This window comes from Limanda limanda, chromosome 22, assembly GCF_963576545.1.
Source record: "Limanda limanda chromosome 22, fLimLim1.1, whole genome shotgun sequence".
Lineage (NCBI taxonomy): Eukaryota > Metazoa > Chordata > Actinopteri > Pleuronectiformes > Pleuronectidae > Limanda > Limanda limanda.
The window spans coordinates 13,884,409-13,902,930 of record NC_083657.1 but is presented as its reverse complement, the minus strand read 5'-3'; the positions used below and the strand labels follow the sequence as shown (position 1 = coordinate 13,902,930).

The 18,522-nt window shown below is 41.4% G+C and overlaps 1 protein-coding gene across 1 annotated transcript in view; it reads right to left on the bottom strand.

The window, feature by feature from the left end:
* Nucleotides 1–18,522, bottom strand: part of dock11 (dedicator of cytokinesis 11) — a 54,094-nt gene that overhangs the window by 15,902 nt on the left and 19,670 nt on the right. The window contains exons 13-39 of the mRNA XM_061066384.1: nt 17,175–17,297; nt 16,988–17,070; nt 16,535–16,657; nt 16,352–16,428; nt 15,676–15,860; nt 15,205–15,270; nt 12,683–12,775; nt 11,081–11,204; nt 10,862–10,974; nt 10,576–10,659; nt 10,376–10,465; nt 9,831–9,952; nt 9,666–9,735; nt 9,051–9,176; nt 8,695–8,766; nt 8,164–8,310; nt 6,885–6,968; nt 5,865–5,976; nt 5,450–5,488; nt 4,508–4,686; nt 4,228–4,341; nt 3,374–3,449; nt 2,671–2,759; nt 2,195–2,309; nt 1,999–2,065; nt 1,065–1,112; nt 575–720 (exon numbers count right to left, since the gene is read on the bottom strand). Of these exons, the coding sequence (XP_060922367.1) occupies nt 575–720; nt 1,065–1,112; nt 1,999–2,065; nt 2,195–2,309; nt 2,671–2,759; nt 3,374–3,449; nt 4,228–4,341; nt 4,508–4,686; nt 5,450–5,488; nt 5,865–5,976; nt 6,885–6,968; nt 8,164–8,310; nt 8,695–8,766; nt 9,051–9,176; nt 9,666–9,735; nt 9,831–9,952; nt 10,376–10,465; nt 10,576–10,659; nt 10,862–10,974; nt 11,081–11,204; nt 12,683–12,775; nt 15,205–15,270; nt 15,676–15,860; nt 16,352–16,428; nt 16,535–16,657; nt 16,988–17,070; nt 17,175–17,297 (2,767 nt within the window). The remainder of the gene's footprint in view (nt 1–574; nt 721–1,064; nt 1,113–1,998; nt 2,066–2,194; nt 2,310–2,670; nt 2,760–3,373; nt 3,450–4,227; nt 4,342–4,507; nt 4,687–5,449; nt 5,489–5,864; nt 5,977–6,884; nt 6,969–8,163; nt 8,311–8,694; nt 8,767–9,050; nt 9,177–9,665; nt 9,736–9,830; nt 9,953–10,375; nt 10,466–10,575; nt 10,660–10,861; nt 10,975–11,080; nt 11,205–12,682; nt 12,776–15,204; nt 15,271–15,675; nt 15,861–16,351; nt 16,429–16,534; nt 16,658–16,987; nt 17,071–17,174; nt 17,298–18,522) is intronic.

Sequence of the window (18,522 nt, the reverse complement as noted above, 5' to 3'; positions counted from 1 at the left end):
CCTTTACAATTTGCCTCAATGCCTTTTATATTTCACACTCATGTATCCGAGCTGCCGCTACAGTTCACTGGTCGCCTGTATATTCAATGTTCATTAATATTGAACGTATCGTCTGTCCAAATTGCACCAAATTCAAACAATGCCCTTCCCCGGGCCCTGAACAATATTCATACCATGTGTGAAGCCAATGAGATGATTGTTTCTCCATACATGTGAACCACATACAGAGTTAGAATTCTGGAAATATTAAATGGATAAAAAAAATCCAATAATTGTTTGATTTCTTCCTGGATCAGGTTTCTTGGAAAAATCTATAAATCAAAAAAGACAAAATACATATAACTTGTATACTTTTCTGAAAATAAACCCAGAAGGTCAAGTTTTGCTTTAAGTTTTGAAATAGAAATATTGAGTTGTCTACCTTTGTCAATGCTGAAATTAGTTTTTGTTTACATGTGCAAAAAGTGCTACAAAAGGTTAATTAAAAACAGAGCATGTCACATCCAACCAGCCATATTTAAAAGAAACATGAACATAAAAAATACATTTTCTTATAACTTGTGCTTGTGGTTACCTATATTGAGAGTGAGGGAGGCTTCCATGGTGCTGAACTGGTGCATCTTCGTCTGCATGAGACTGGCTCGATTGCAGCGCATGGCCGGCATTGTCTGAGACTTCCTGTCCGAGGAGAATAGCTTCGACACACACACTTCCTGACTCCTACATAAAAAACAGACCACAGAAACAGAGTGCATTTTTTTTTTCAGAAAGGAACACTTAATACACATAATAACCCCCGGTTGCAGATATCAAGTTATATTAATTATTAACATGAAATACACACTCATAATTTATGAGACATTAACCAAACATACACTGTCCTTCCTTCTGAAACAGAGGGAGATGTAATGATTAATCAAACGACGCCAAGATTTCTATGAGATCCTACAACTTAGAATAATGCTTCTTCTGAGCTTAATCGAGTTGATTGGGGTTTACAGTTTTTCACAGATGGGGCGTGTACGACAGGAAAGAGAGATGTGCTGTCGGCTTTCCAGACATACCTGCCAATGTTTCTTTTTCCAATATAACGAAACTGGACCAGACATGTCCTGTAGAGAAAGTACAAATATTAGCCGGAGCTGCTACAGTATGCAGTATTACGCAAAAAGTACAGAATGGATTTAGGGTGTGGTATGAGTCAGGCAAGAACCCATTCAATTTTGGTGAGGAAATATCTTAATTATGCGGCATTTATACTTATATTGATTTTGTATATATTTTTTATTTTCACTTGTTTCAAAATGCGTCTTACGTGTGTGTGTATGTATGAATGTATATAAACAAGTTTTTTGTTAGGTTGTTCTGTTTTTGCAATACTTCGACTTGCATTATGCTGCACATCCTTTATTTTATTTTGTGTTTTTCAAGTACACTAAACCATACCTGCTTCGGTTGATGTTGCTTTATTTCTTATGGAAACAATAAAGAATAATTCAAAGAAACACAGTGAGATAGGGCATTTTTACCTAACCTCACTGGCACGGATTCCTGGATCTTGATGTAAAAAATGTGACATATTAGGGGAACTAATATCTGAGTCTGTGAATTTGATGCATCTTGATTGAATTTGAGGACACCACTGGGCCTCTGCCGAGGTTTGCACTCTACTAAGTGCTACTCTGGTTTACCTTCGGTTTTTCAGTTAATGGATGTTTCGACAATAAACAATGTGGGATTACTACAGAGTCTGAGGGATGGTCTCCGTTTTTGGAGCCTTGTCTTTTTCAGTAGATATTTTTGGTTTTGTTTCTCCACTCAGAGTGTAAACCACCATTATTACGGCCATATGATGTCAGCATCATAAATCTCTCAAACAACAGCCAAGGAGTGTTGGCATGAACTTGAAGAATTTCATGACCAAAACTTTAGTCTCATATAACTTATTTAATTGGACTAGTATGTGATTAATAATAGTTTCCTTAAAACACTACTCACTCTAGCAGACTGAGGTAGTTCATGATGTCCTGAGGGCTGACTTTATTCCAGTAGGCCATGAGCGTGTCTGTGGAAAAAAACGACAAACTCTTTGATGCATGTTGTTATCTACTGACATAACTCACTCAAGTCAACTTGGAATAAACAGTTGGAGTTTAGGCCTGATTGTGCAGCGTTGGTGCGGATTATCACTGACCTTCGGACAGGGTCTTGACGATGTGTAGGAAGGAGAGCAGGAGTCCTCGGATCTCGTACTGTCCAAGTCGGCCGACGGGAGGCATTGGGCTGCTGCTCATGGTGGAGCCGCGTCTCTGCAGCGTTGACCAAGATCAACAAATTTAAATACAGATACAGAATCTACAGGTATATTTAGGAAACTGATGTCTATACGTTTAAAGTTTGCGGCAGTTTTATGGATATTTGAGGGGCTGTTGGACCTTGGTAAGTGTCCTCTGATGCTTACATTCATATATATACATCAACTCTGCTATGGATAATGGCGTCCATGGTCCATGCACAATACTCCAGCGTTTTAAAGTTTGGAAATGGGTATGGGAAATGAGTGGGTGGTCCTTCATATGTGACTCAGGTCTGAACGGGGTCTATGTGTGCTGGGCTGCAGATACAAGAAGTGTTTAAATGTACGTTGTTGCTAGTGGGAGACTTTCTTACCTCAATGCTGTCTGGTGTCCCCGAGTCCATAAACAGAGAGCACCTGGAGTCCTCTCTCCTCACAACATGGCCGTTCAGACCCAGAAGACCTGCAACCAACAGAGTGCAGTGTTATTTATATCAGCTGAAAGCAGCACAATAAAATATACACACACCTCACAAACTTGTTGGCGGTAACAATCGTAAATTTGGGGGACACGCTGCTTCTTTCATAAGCATAATAAATGGTTAAAATATAGAAGGACTGTTCCTGGAAAATAACGGCAAAGGGTTTTAGCATCTTAACCGGTGACAAACTAGTACAGATATAATAGAAGTTGAGCGTGAACAGAGCTCATTTCAAATTTGGAAGAGATAACAATATTGGTTTCAGTTGCACCTTCTTATTATCTTTGGCCACTGTTATTGCTGCACTTTCCATAACATCATTAAATGCAAATATTATACAAACCATAATGTTTGTAACATCATAGACCAGGCAGCCTCAGGGAGAGTCTGTGGCATGTGTGGTGACGAATCCCGAAAAGAAATGAACAGTAGAGCACACATCTGCTTTCAGACAGAGTGCTGTTACAGTTTTAATTTTGCATAAAATCTGCTGCAGCAAAAGGTCTCTGCGGTGAGTGAGGATAATGGATGATGTATAAACAGGAAGAAGCCGGGTACAATGTGTATTGTGCAGTATCCGCCGTTCTAAACTGACCGTGGTCTCTCTCAATCGCAGTGCTGATTCTCCGGCTGTCGGTGGAACTGGTGGATATAAGGTCGTCTCTGGAGCCCTGGAACGACCACAAGATGGAGGAATTGAAAAGTATGTTGCTGTTATGATGTAAACTGTTAAATACTGAACCACATCTTAGATTTTAGTCAGCTGGAAGAAAGCTCAGTTCACAGACTTAACAGCTGCACCTTCTGATAGATACCATTTGAAGTTTGCATTATAACACAGACAGGTTTGTGCAGTTGTCTTTATTAGGACTTTGCATTGACTTAATTGTGGACAGCTTAACCAAAAACCTTTTCCCTAACCTTAACCTACCCAATTCACACCTTACCACTAACAACAACCATGACTTCAGGAATTACAATTTAATTTTTTTTGTCCCCATGACGGGATACTGGGAAAGGTCCTTAAGAAGTAACAAGTCCACACACACCTACACATATGGAAGACAAGTCTCCATAAACAGACTGTACAAACAGATTTAGGTCCCCACAACATGAGGAATACCGGAACCACACACACACACATTTTCCACTCTTTCCAGTCGCAGAGTCAAGAAACCGAAACAATAAACTGCTAATATCAATTCTGTATCAATGCTGTCATCTGCTTCTTCAATAAATTGTGGAAGGTACAAAGTTTAGAGCTAAAATTGTCTGTCTGTCATGTCCAGATGATGGAACGTCCCTCTGTACCTGAAAGGTTCCTCCTCACCTGATGAAGAACAACTCCTGGGATTTAATTGTATTCTTGATAGATGTTAAAGGGAGTTGGATAACAAAGGAGCACACTATAACCCCGCCTTGGTGGTCCAGTGTCGCATAGGGACTCACATTGAGGCCAAGGCCGGGGCTTGAGGTGTAAGGTTGGGCGGACAACTGCTTCAAGTTCTGGTAGAGCAGCTCAAACAGCGGCAGGTAGAGCAAACAGATCCGGGCCTGCTGGTTCTGAAACATTAGAGAAGACTAGATGAGTTTTATTTTTTTTTTTATAAATGCACTGAAATCCATTTTGGTCATGTTGTAATAGTTTTTAATAATAAACAAAGCATTTAGGGTCGGTGGGATTTCTCCGTTTTACTCGTCTATTCTTAGCCTCAATATCACGCTTCACCTTAAACGTGTAGCGGTCATCCATGGCGTGTTTGATGAGCAGGTTCTTGAGAACGCTCACGGCCAGTTGTCTGACCTGGGGGCCCTGCTGCACAGCCTCAGCCACTTCTCGCAGCAGCAGGCCCACCAGGAAGTGGTTGCGGCAGTAGTCCTCGGTCAGGCTGAACTCCAGACTCTGCTCTGATGTTGTGCCAAACAGGAAATACAATAGGTCAGTGTGGGCTGGGAGAAATTTCCTCATTCTGTAATCTAATAAACACAAGACAAGACAATGTGTCTTGTGAAATATGGTATGTACATGCAATTGTTTACTTACTAATACACAATACTGAAAATTAAATAATCATTAACTCAGCTTTTAAAAAGAATATTAATGTGCTGTCCAGTCAATAGAACAAGTTGCAATATGTATGCAGAATTCCCACAAACCCACATAAGACATTCATTCAGACAATAGCGTTTCCAAACCAAACATTGATTGCATACACATATAGATGTGTTATGTAATGCAGAAATCTTTCATTTGTATCAGCAAATCAGGAAAGAGCAATAATTCAAGAGGAATCATAGATATGTCGGTTTGAACTGAAATGAGGACGTAGCCCAGAGTAACCTCCTTTCAGAGGATAAACACAAACAGTGAGAGAGAGAGAGAGAGAGTCAGAGAGAGAGAGAGAAATGCAGCTTCCTGCCTAGAGTTTACTAATACAGACTATCAAGCATTGAGAGTGTCCGTTCCCACAACAGCAAAGCTCCTCCCATCTACAAAACACAGGCTCAAGCACATGAAGGCCTCTGCCTCGAGCTGGCGAGGCCCTGAAGCTTTTGTGAAACAGAGGCTGACAGGATGGCAAGTTAGTGCATGTCAGAACAAGGAGCGTTCACGTGCGAGGGTGTTTGCGTACGGTATCAAACATGGTGCGGTTCGGTGAGCATCACCTACCTACAGGGCCAAAAAGCTCCGTCGCATACGGAATAAAATCTGATCATAGGCAAAAACACACAGACAAAACAAAAAAACAGAGAGGGGAGGGGAGGACGTGAAAATAAATGAGGTAGGGGTAAAACTATTAACACATGCAGCATTTATCACAACAACACAAATGTTTGCTCTTCACTTGTGGTTGTGGAATGAATGTTGGATAAACTTGTTGAGCGGGTACAGATAAGATTCGGGACACGTGTCAGGCGTGTTTTTCACCACACACCTGACCAGTGAACACGAAGGGCCCACGATCAAGCTGGGTGATAGACGGGACCAGTGGTGGTGGGTGCTGGTCAGAACAAGGTCAGTGAGGGGGTCTGGGGTCACGTGAGAGCGATGCTAGTACGCGTCTGGTGTATGAGGAGTGTCTCACCTTGGACCCTCTGCAGCTTGGTGCGTCCGAAAGCCATGGGCAGGTTGAGGGGGATGAAGTGCTCGTGGTTGCAGACTGTCATCAGGAAGTCAAATTTCATTTCAGTCAGCACCTGTTTTGCAAATACACGAACATGAGCTATTTCTTCCGCAGGTGCACACACACACACACACATTTCTGTCTAATTTTTTAATGAATACAATCCAGAGCTTGTTAAAACAAAACCTGGCACAGAGTGTGGTTCATGGGTTCATCTGTTAGTCAAATATGTCTGTGGTGCCATAACACAACCATCAATAAGGTAGGACGACGCCCCACATTGCTGCAGATGGAGTCATGCAAAACTGAAAAAGCTTCAGGTAGAATATGATATAATGATGCATGCAGAATTTTGCTCAAGCTTCAAAGATGGACAAGTGCAAGCCACATGTGTCCCTCATGCTCTGCTGAGGAATTTTTAGCATAAGTCTATAAATAATAACGCAATGAGGACACAAGCTGTTTTCAGACAAACTCTTAAGAATGTCTTTGCAATGGTCTGGACTTTCTCCGGAGCGTTCAGGTGAGGGGTGACGCAGCATGCAGGAGGCAGGAAGTTACGCTTTAATTCCTCTGCAGGATCACGTGTTTTGTTAACAGCACATCGACACCACTGCTCTTTCAACTTGACTTTTGTTTTTGTTTTCAGTTTGTCATTTTCATTTTTGCCTCTGTTGCCTGCTAGAAACATCTTCAACATCTCCTGCGATGTTCTCACAGGAGACTATCAGGAGATTATTCAGAGGTTGATGCATGTCTGAAAGCAGTGACACAAGGAACTCATCTGGCTAATGTGAGGATTGCAATTTATTTTCATACTGATATGGACCTATGTCATACTCAAGCCCCCAATCAGATCATTTATTTTACTTATTATTTTCCATTTTCTAATGGCTCTGCCCCTTCCCTTTACAAGTTACACCTAAAGCACATTTTTACCACCGTCTGTTGTGCCCTGGGCCACAGAGTCAGGGCAATTACCTTGGGATCTTTGAGACTGAAATGACGCATGTAGTGGTTGATGAGGCCAAAGGCGAAGCCCCTGTTCATGAAGGTCAGGCACCTCTGAGGAGAGAACAAGCTCAGTCAGCACACATGGTTCACATGTGTACGCAGCAGCTGTAAACCAATACTAAAAAAACTTTTTTTAAGGCTGAGATAATCAAGTAACAATAGAGCTGCTGTGTTCTGGAGCAGAGATGAAAAGCAGAACAATTAGGTAATTTCCCTCAGTAGAATGCATACATCCACCAGGGCCAAAACGGTGCCTTTACCAAACCACATTTATATTCACTTGGTCCAGATTTTTACACCAAATCTCACACACTCACATTTTAATAAAGAACCACAAACTATTCTCTAAGTAAACAAGGAAACTCAATGTAAACGAATGTGAAGAAATTAATATACTGGATTCGTTCTTCCCTGACCCAAATCACATCCTTCCACCAAGTTTCATGTTAATCTGTCCAGCAGTTTTCGTGTAATGCTGCTGAATAACAAACAAATGCCAATTAAAATCCTTGGCGGAGGTAATAATGGCAGGGAGTACAGAGTAGCACACACGTCAGAGATATAGCAATAAAGCATTTCATCAATGAATTTCTAATCGTACAACAAAACAGGCATGAATACATTTGTTTGCAAAAAATGTACTATGTACATTGAACAGCTAACAGGAAAAGGAGAAGCAGAAGGGAAATTCTTATGCCCATGTGAAAGGAAATGGCCCTTTTGCTGCAAATGCCGGATTCAATTCTGTATTCTTTATTCAATTTGGGAATTCCTGTTGTTTATTTCTCTTTTTAAACTGCATTTTCAAATAGATTTTTAAATTCCACTATTTGATTCTAAATTTATCATTGTATCTTAAATGCTGTACTTATTTACCTTTTTGTGGTTTTGTAATTTGGACTATTTCTATGATTTTTCATTAGAATTCTAAATGAATGAGAGAAAAATAACTGAATATTTCATTTGTAAATTATTCTCCAATTCCCCTTTTTATTTCTTGCTAAAATAAAAATAGCAAATAATTAAAGCCTTTGTAATTAAGCTTATTTATAGATTAATAAATCAATTACAAAAAATATTTATGAATTCAAGTTTTTTATCAATAATTACCTATTATTAATTAACAATTATGTATTAATTGATGAATTGCTATACAACCATTTCGAGGACACGTGAATGAAGATGATGTGCCTTGTGCAATTCGGTGAACTTGGTCTAATCTTTAATTTGCATGTGGAGTTCAGACCTTGATCAGACCAGCCAGGCTCAGGTTGATGCAGCGAGCTTCCTCAGGGATTTCCATGTGGCGGATGGTGATGTGCGGCATGACCGACAGCACCAGGGACTGAAGCGCCTGGTGGAAGCTGTCGGGGAATCGCTGGGCCCGTGGCATCTAAAGAGGCGGGCGGGGAAAAATAACTGATGATGGATCACGTAAGCAATCTTCAAAACAAAAACAAAAAATGCTGAAAACGTGGATAAACTTGAAAATATTAATTTTCTCTCAGCAGGTCAGAGTTCAATTTGTCAACAGACTCAACATCTGGCATTGTTGCATTTGACCCAGAGGAACTTTGATGTTAGCATGTCAAATATGGTATTGGTTGAATGAGTCACTATCCGTCCTTTCTTGTGTGCAGTTTGTTTATATGTGCTGACTTCTTTCATCAACATTTGGTACAAAAAGTCCACACAACATCTAGCCCTGAAAAACATGCAGTGCCCTTTTTAACGTGAGAAACAAACAGAAAAGATTTAAAAACCAATTGATGCTGACCTTCATTCGGTTGCCCTCTTGCAGATACTGGGCCATAGACTTGGCCATGGTTTCAAAGAAGAACCACGAGTACTACAGAAAGGGGATAAATGAGGATTAGAGTTCGACTCATGGGTGTTTGAGAATATGCAGCCTACCTCAGAAAGAACAATATCAAGTGAAATCTACTGCAAACAGCCATGGTGATGGTGGGGAAAATATGAGCTATTTGACAGAAATCCCACTTGTCAAGATTGAAAAATACAAGACAAGCAGCTCCATGTTTCTCTTCCTTTTTATAGGCAAGTGTACCATCTGCTGTCCTGTGTTGGTACTGCAACTAATCGGGCGATGGAGCCTGATGCAGAGGCACACACCTTGAGCAGTTTATTGCTGGTGTTGAAATCCGCAGTTTGCTTGAGGGTGGCTGTGACTGCAGTAGCGAGCAGCTCGTGTGTGGTCGCAGAGTTTCCTGAGGCAGGGTTGTTGGTCACAAACACAAACTGAGAACAGAACAAAAATCAATAATCAATACATACAGGAGGCAGTTGAAAGAACAAATACCTGGAAGGTGTCAGTTTCCCTAATTCTCTCTCTAAAGTCGTTATCAGACATGATCTCTGGAGAATGTCCACACAATTGAGAACAGACTTTTCCCCTGAGTGTGCCTTTTGCACATGACATCTTCGTTGTCGCTTCGATATGTATGGCACCACTCTTTCATCATGAGATATTTGTATTCTTTTTTTTTTCAGTTTTGTGTCGGTCACATGTTAGAAATGTCATCAACACACCCAGTCACTATGGTGAATCCTTTGGAAGATCTCCTGCCTCTTTTTCACATGGGCCCACTCAGAATTTGTACTGGGGGCTGGCCAGTGAAACTCGTGAGGATTTCCAAAGCCTAATCTGAACAGCTCCCCTGGATCATTTCAGGAGAATGACTGCAGTTCAGCGCACGTCTGAAAGCAGCAATATGTCAAATGCATTACCTTGACAAAAGAGCGTAGGTAGTGTTCCAGTCCTTCCTCGTGGCACCGGGAGACAATATGTATGATCACGCTGAAGGCACAGAGCAGGGAAATGATTCACTGTGAACATGGTGAGCAGCAGTAAATAGATCGCCACGCCACGTTTTACACAAGTGGACAACTGACCGCAGAGAGTTGACAGCAATCTCGTGGGCTTCTTTATTGGCTGCTGTGAGCTCCTCAAACAGCTGCATCAGCACTGTCGGTAGGAAGTTAACAATGACGTGAGTGTCCATCGCGTGCAGGCACTGAGGGAACGAGGAAGAAGCAAGAGAAAAAATATGATGAAGATTTTAAAAAGTGAATTAAAAAGAGCCCCTTTTTCCAAAAACACACTAATAGCATGTATGAACCCCAAGACTCAGGCATTCCTCTCTCTACCGCACGTCCTACCTGTGTGCTTTTAGGTTTCAGTTAGTTATTTTATTTGCATTTTTTTTCCATGCACTTTGCACACTCAAGCCTGCTGATACGATTGGCCTTTGACAGTCCAAGAATTTACTTTTTCTTGATTAATACATTCCATTCGACTTCGATTCGGAGCGCCTTCCGTTTTTGTCATTGCCTTCTGACAACATGTTAATGAGTGAATGTCACGTGTACTTTAAAACTCTTTGAACGGTCGATAAGACAGAGAAAATGCTAAATCTGTTCCCTCCTCCTCATCTCACCTTCAGGTATTTGATCAGTTCTGCTTGGTTGCCCTCTGACGTGGTCCTCATCAGCTGGCAGTGCTGGAAGAATTTGTGTAGATGCAGGTCCTGTTGGAGGAAACAGGACAATATCAGTGCCATCCACACACACACAGACACCAGCTGCCTTCATGCATACTTTACATTTGAGTGAAGGAAAAGGAGAATCAATGTGGTACCTGAGCATATATCGTTGATGCTACATGGGTCCTCACTTTGAACAGCGACTTGCCGTTTTCCACCCACTTGATATCTGGTTGGGACTGTTCAAAGAACCAAAAGTCAGAACGCGCTGGAGCACTTGTTTTACTGCATCAGATTTTATCATTCATATTATGTTCTTTGGGGAATTCATTAGCTTTCAGAGAGAGCTCCAGGTTTTTTCTATAGCACTTCTCAAGATGTCAATGTCAGCAAATTCTGGTCGTGTAGGGTTTTTAAGGCTTCGGGTGGGTATGGTTCTACCTTCCTGGTGTCCTGACACAGGTATCCATTGGGCAGAGTGGCAGCTACAGGAAGCTGAAGTTCTAATGACTGCATCCTCCCGTCTTTTAGCAAAGGCATCCAGGAGTAACCCACTATGAAAGATTCAAACAGAGGCCTTAAGCACCTTGCTCTCCGAGAAAAACAGACCTCTTGATTATTAATGCTCCCTAAGTAAGAGACGATTGTCTTTCTCCTTACCCAGCGTCTCCACTCCCTCCCTCTTCTTGCTGCCGGCCTTGCTGCTGGACTCGCAGCTGATGTGGTAAAAGCTGAAGAGGAGGTGGTGTTTCTCGTGCATGTGCACTGGCAGCTCAATTTTAACCTGCACACGGATGAAAAGTTCGTTGTTTCAACCTCAAGGTGACATCATTTTATTCTTGCTTAGACCAGAATAGTAATTTTCAGTTACCAATAATGTTTATATAAAGTGTATTTGTTAGGGACAGACACAGTTCCCATAGACAAACTGAGAACAGCTGTCAGATGCGAATATCAGCGCCCCTACCAGATTCAAATTCACAACACCTGTCTCTAGAAGGGCTTTTATGAAAATGTTCAGTTAAAGAGAAATCTAATATAGAAAAAGTTACAGAGGAATAAAACTTTGACAAATTAAATGTACAATAAACCAGGAATAAAAACAATACAGGTTATATATGGGTGCAAGATTGCTGAATTAACCAGGATACATTTGGTGGCTCTTTTAATCGTAGCGAAGTGGGCAGTAAATCTCAAATGATCAGTAAGGATAGAGTACGACTTAAAGACGGTTCGTGCAGCAAAACAATATTGAGTTCACACATTAGTCATGATGAAGAGGTTGTATATCGCTTGTATAAATTTCATGTCACAAAATATGGTTTTAATTGAAAAGGTTTAAGTTGTCTACTGTTCACAGTTTTAACTACCGTTAACTAAAACGATATTTGTAGTTGTGTTTAACTTTTAAACCCATTTGACACATGATGCTGTGTATTTCAGTGAGACATAATGACCACAAGGGGGCAGCAGTAGCACAGAAATGCATTCTCCTGACGTATTGGCACATGATTTTCTCACAGGAAATGACACAGTAAATTGATTCTCCACCAATACACTTCAAGCTAGCAACAAATTTCAGAAGAATTTCATGGGTATGAGTCACTCAGTCGATCCAAAATTCTGTATACAACTGCCATAAGACTATAACTGATAAAGCTGTCTCTGTCCTGTCTTAAATGTCGAATTCCTGCGTACATTAACATTAAAAATCTATTCATACAGCAAACTTATATGTACTCAAAGTCATGATAAAATATGCTAAAACTATAAAGATCATTGTTAGAAATCCTCCATGAGGTGAGTGGAAGCTGAAGCATGTGGGGGGGTTGATCCCAGTGACTGTGCTGCAGTTTGTGGAAGCCCTCATGTGGGTGTATGTGGGGACTCTTAAAATCTTAATCGGTTTGACATCAAGGCCCTCTGTTCTACCTCTCTCTGGCTTTGTGTGCGTGTGACTGCTTGACCAGCCAAGTGTGAGATAACAGCTCTACCCCTGAGACAGATTTATTGGATTATCTCAGTGAAAGCTGAGGAATTTGAGCCCTGAACACACACTGTACAAAAGGTATAAGCTTCCAGGGAGTTTTGAGAAGAAAAGAGAAGTTGCAGAGTTTCCTCCCTGTTGCTCCAGATGCACCTCTCATCGTTTACAATAACCTGATGTGTACGTTCAGGTTTTATTGAGCAGATGGAATAAATCACACGGCTGTAAAACTGCAGATATATTTAGACTATTGTATTTGAGCGGGGTCGTCTCACCTCGTCGTAAAACTCCGGGCTCTGATTGTGGTGAAGGACGGCTGCGTAGGTGCTGCCCGTGAAGAGTGAGTCCCCCGGCTTGCCGTAGATGCACTGAAAGGAAAGCAGGCAAGCACATCAGTCATTCAAGTCTTTGATGTTGGGGCACAGCGGTGAGTAAGTGCTCAGCAATCTGTGGTTACAGACAGTATTCAGGGGAAAAAAGACGAATAAGAGTGCGCCAGGCCTGGATCACGTGCATCTTTAAAGCAGCAACAAAACTGGAGAAAGTAGAACAAGGAATTTAAGAAAGCAGAGGATCCGTCTAGACAAGAGGGCGACGTCGTGAAAAGTGATACGGATTTTTAGGCCTTGGTACTGTTTCGTTTACTGCATCTAAGCACTAGTGTCATCCATCCTCTGCTGGATGTTGATGACAGAAAACCAACAAACACACAACAATTACACATCTTTGTGTACACACATGTGGCCACTCAAATACTGATTTTTTCTTTCCACATGTCAACAAGAGGCATCAAAGGTTATAAATGTGGGATCTTTCACAAAAGCACCTTCAAACAAAATAAACCTGTGGAAAGAATAAGGGGAAGATGGAAATTCAGATATGGTCTGATGGCTGGTTTGAGACACTAAATTAGGATGCTAACAATTGTAGTCGTCTGTAATGAACAGTAATGAGCAGTGCTGGCCAGAGGAAGGACAGACATCTGGAGCCAAGTGATTGAAAGTGAGACTGATAGGAGCCAGGATGAAAAAAACAAACAGCTGGAGCCTCTGCAGGAGGACTTGGACGAGCCATGAGGATGGGAGGGGCTCCGGGAGCAAAGGGTACAGGGTTCAAATACTCATGAGAATAAGGTAATAATAATCAGATAAGATACGAACTGGAGGTGCAGCAGGCATCAGTGACTTTAATATAACACATTTTGCATGATATCATGGGTGTGTTCCCCGACATAAAACTTGGAAGAAAAAGAAAAAGAAAGAAAAAGTCTATCTTGCATGTTTTGTTACAAAAAATAGGAAAATAATGACTATAATAATGACAGGAGAGAATAAAGAATATGTGCCTGATGGGAGAAATAACCACAAAACCTAATTAAAAAACTTGTGTATTTTGGAAGGATGCCCCCTGTAATTGAATATTTAAAAATATCATGATGACAGAGTTGTGATGACAAAAATGCAGCACCTATCACTGAGCAAGTCACCAAAAGCTTCACAAGACTACATTTGGTTAAAGTTAAACAATAAAAGAGCATTTACACAAACAAAAACACAGGAGAAGTAGATAAATAGTAAAGCAGATATGGCAAACATCTGTGGTTACATCTCACAAGGTACAGCAGTGGGAAATCTACTGTGTCTACCCCGATGGAAAACCCAACACAACGCTGCAGCTGCAAGCAGAGGGGCTGATGGGAGTCGTGATTACCCAACTCAGGATGAGGGTTAAGGTGAAACATTAGGGGAGATGCCTGGGATCCTATCTGTCAAAGTCTTCCTGTTCATACATGTACTGCACTACACAGGACTATAAATCAAACACTTCATACTGGTTGCACTGGTAAAAGAACAAATTCAGGTAAAACAAATTAATCAAACCAGAGCTCACAGTATCGGTTTGACCGGTCGACAATACATCACTTTCTGCACAAATCTTTTCAAATCGCAGCCTCTGGAAAATTCTTTATCTTCTACAACTTTCTCGTCAGTGCTTCCCAGAGCTTCAAAAGAATTTCCTCTCTCTTCAGATCTGTGTCTTATGTTCAACACAGAACCTCCCCGAGCTTCCGCTGACGGATTAGATCTCCACAGAGGTGTGCTGCTGGCTCCTGCTGCTCGCTGTTAGTAAACAACTTTCTGCCTCACTGCACCAGCCTGAGTGTGTGTGAGCGGACATGTCTTTATCAGGAGCATCAAGTGTAAATGCTATCGGACTGGTGATGTGAAAGAATTTCTGTCTTCCTAGCTCCGTCTAAAAAAGTGGAAACAACAATCCATGGTGCGCTGATGACTGTTTCCAGCCACAAATATTTGAAAGTGTGTGGCCAGAGAGAAATTATGAGAAAGGAGAGAAGAAGAAAGAAAAAAAAGAATGACCATTCATTATCCTCTCTTGCCAGCTATAATAACCAGCTACCGTTAAGCTTTTCCTTTCTCCCTTTCTGGCCCCTCAGCTGCACTTTAGGCTTCCACTTTGTGTAAAGCAATATAAAGAAAAGTTCATCATGTCTGAAACTTCTGCTTTTGATCAAATATCAGTGTATGATTGTCTCAACATCACAACCATCCATCTTCTATCTTAAACTTAATTTCCTCTGAACAGTAGAAACTTAACCTGGACTCTATGAAGTATTTTTTCCCTTGTGTCTGGATCCTCTGCTATGTGCGCATGTATATTGTCCTGAGCATGAGGAAATAGACTCGTACACATGCTCCAGCTGTCTTCTCTACATTATTGAATTATGTGATCTGTAGCACATGTACTATATCGTCTCCATGCAGTTAGTGCAACTCACCTTTAAAGGGACTGCGCCTTCTTCATCTGAATCTCTGAACTGGATGCAGACTGCAATGTTTCTCGCCTGGTAAATAAAGTACAGTATAAAAAAACAGAAGTGGACCAACGTGGAATTTGGCTGGGATATAGGAATATATATATGTTTTGTTAAAACCATAATTTGTGTTATAATATTAATATATTATTTTCCCCTTATAAATGTGCTGAAGAGTTGTGAACAGTCTCAGAGTAGCCTTGTGCTACTGGACTGTTAAGAGTCCAATATGTTGAATGCACATTAGTTGCTGAAAATTGTGTTGTGTGAAACAGAAAAAGATGGACTCATAATTGCTGCCTTCCAATAAAATTGAGAGGAAGTCATCCTTGTCATATGGTCACACCATGCAACAGATGGTTAAGTCCAGCGCACAGTTTTCATTATTCATCATTTCATTTCCTCTTCCATCCAGCTTCATTGTGAGTCACACACCTTGGTGAAGGTCTTCTGGTTGTCGTATTTGAGCTGCAGGGGATAGATGTAGAGCTGGTTCTTGTGGGTGGTGAACGGGTAGTTGTACTTGGCCTCCTCGGGGAGGAACTCCTCAATCTCCACCGAGACCCGCTCACAGCCGTCCTCGAAGGGCTTGACCGGAATGTAAGATGAAGTCACCGTATCTGGGGGGGGTGGGGTGCAGAGCAAAAGAGTTAGGGAACCAAAACCTGTGCTGCCTAGTTCCTGTTGTGCCGCACCAATGAGCAAACCCAGGGTCATGCATCACGCAGATGCACATAGACACTTCCATTATAATGAACAACCTTTATTTTACTTTGAGTTTTTATACATTACAATACCTGCTATGTGGTAGGTTGTTGTATTTTGTATAGAAATAAAAAGCATAAATTAAATAAAAAAACATACAGATGCCCGAGAGAATGAAGGAAGGCATTGTATGAATGTATAGTCACAACTGTAGAACCCAATGCATGACTCTGCAGCTAAATGTGTTGTTAGACTTTACAATGTAAGTTAACCGTACGGATTGTGCGCCGGCTCCTTCATATTTACACTGTGCAGTGTGTTTTAAAGGCAGGCATTGGACTTCAAAGTGTGACCATTGTTATAGATACAGAGGCAAATGCTGGATAAGGGGAGTGAGACAACATACTTGAGAAGTCAGGTGGAACACACTCAATGGTGACATTCAGCTGTCCAGGGATTGTCTGAAGTTTGCTCTTCTCGGGTCTGACGAGGAAAACATACATTCAACACAAGAGGAAGATGCACCAGGAAACAATTTAAAATGTACAAATGCACGGGCTAAAATAGCAGGAGAGTGGCAATGACTCACTTCCTGATGTCGGCCAGCAGCTTGATTATGTCATCGGTGGAGATTTTGCTGCTGTCGTGGCGGTACAGCGGATAAAACTTCCCGTCCATGTCCAGGCTGCCCTGAGCATCTTTGAACACTTGCCTGGTAACACAAACAGGGCTACGGTTACAGGGTTTAGGGTTTTAAAGCTAATGTGATGTAGCTCCATGCATGTACTATTGGATAGTTTGGGGATTAGTTAGGCTGCCTGAATAATTATAATATTATATTTACTGTATGTCATATGTATTGCATTACTAGTACACAGGGTTAGGAAATTCTGAACTGCATAAATCTCAGAATTGGTTCAACTATTCAGAAGAATAATGAGGTGAAACAGTTGCACTTGAGTATTTTCTTTTCAATGAAGCTGAATTCCAAAAGATGAATCCAAACAGATGTATTCCTGGGTAATATTTATCCCTGTCTTACTTGGCAGCCCAGGCGAATGGCATCCTGTACTGGCCCAAGCGCTGGCACGTCTGCTTGGCAGCTTTGAGCACCTTCTGAGCAGTCTGCGGAGAAATGGGAGAACAGAAAATATACAATAAATATGGAACGAAAGGGGAAAAAAGGGAAGAAGCATATGTAAATGAGACGGAAGGCAAAGATGGCACACCTTGTTGACGTCCGACGTCTTGATGTAGGGCTCCGCAGAGTGGGTGATGCCGTTCTGCAACACCTTCTCCACGCGGGCCACCAGGAAGATGTCTGCATGAGGGTTGGTGACAGAAAAGATACCCTGGAATACAGAGGGAAAGATGGTAGTGAGGAGGAGGGTAATCGGTGTAGGACCGTGACGATACAGTTTGACAACATCTGCAGTTGTAATTTCACTTGGCAGACTGTAACAACACCGGTGAGATAATGGTCACGCTTTATACAGATGTATTTGAAGGTTTCTTTTGCGTTTCTCTCGTTCCTCGTAAGGACACAGTGAAACTAAAAAGAATATAAGTTTTAAGTCTTACACTAGTAGAGCGACAAAAATCTAAAGCCCAGTGACAAACCCATCAGCACAACACAAAAAATCCAATCAAAAACAAACCTTTTGGCCATTTGTAGAATTGCTACTCTAGGAGGGCACATGCATCCTCCACATCCACGCTGACTCTTGCCCACAATGCCACAATCCAATTTTTAACCAAATCATGTGACCAAGTTAAATTTGTGTCAAACTAAAATCCCACAAGAAATGAAACCAGACATTTTACACATTTGATAGCCAATTTACCTTTTTCACATCTTATTTATTTAATTTTTCATCACATTTTCATTGCTTCTAAAGTAAAGCAATGCCAAACTGACTGTTTTATCGTAAAACTGATGTAAACGATAAAACAGTCTCTGACAGTTACACAGTTACACAGTAACTTGCGTGTTTCCCTCCAACCCTCCCTCCTCTAGGATGTTTCCACAGAGAATAGGAAGAGGAGAGGTGGTCCCAGGAGAGATACGTGCATGTCAGGGGAAACGTCATCACAGCTGCAAGGAACTCAAATAATTCAACTCAAACTAGAAACGTGTTTTCACTCTTAAACTCATCAGCTGCTTCCCTACCAGGCAAGTGCAGGGGGAGGTGGCAGCTGTTAGAAGAACGTATACAGGAAAACTGCATGGTGCTCGTATCTATTTTGGGTCTGATGAGATGAGGCCATGTTGAAGCTTGTGGTGTCAGCTCACACAAACAGACAGAGCCACGCCGCTCATATTATTATCACACGTAGAACCTCCATGGAGATTTGTGGGAAATTTAAAAAAAATACTGCAGTCACAAGTAGCAGAAAGTTATTTTGGAATTCATAAAAATTTCAGCATGAGTAATAAACCTGAGGCCGCTGTGCTTCTTAGCGGCTAATGCAGCTCTAAATCAAAATAGATGCAGACATCAAACTGCACATTAATAATAGACGTAGCAGCAGAGACTAGGATGGTGCAAGTCAGACAAACACACTCTCTGTCTGTCC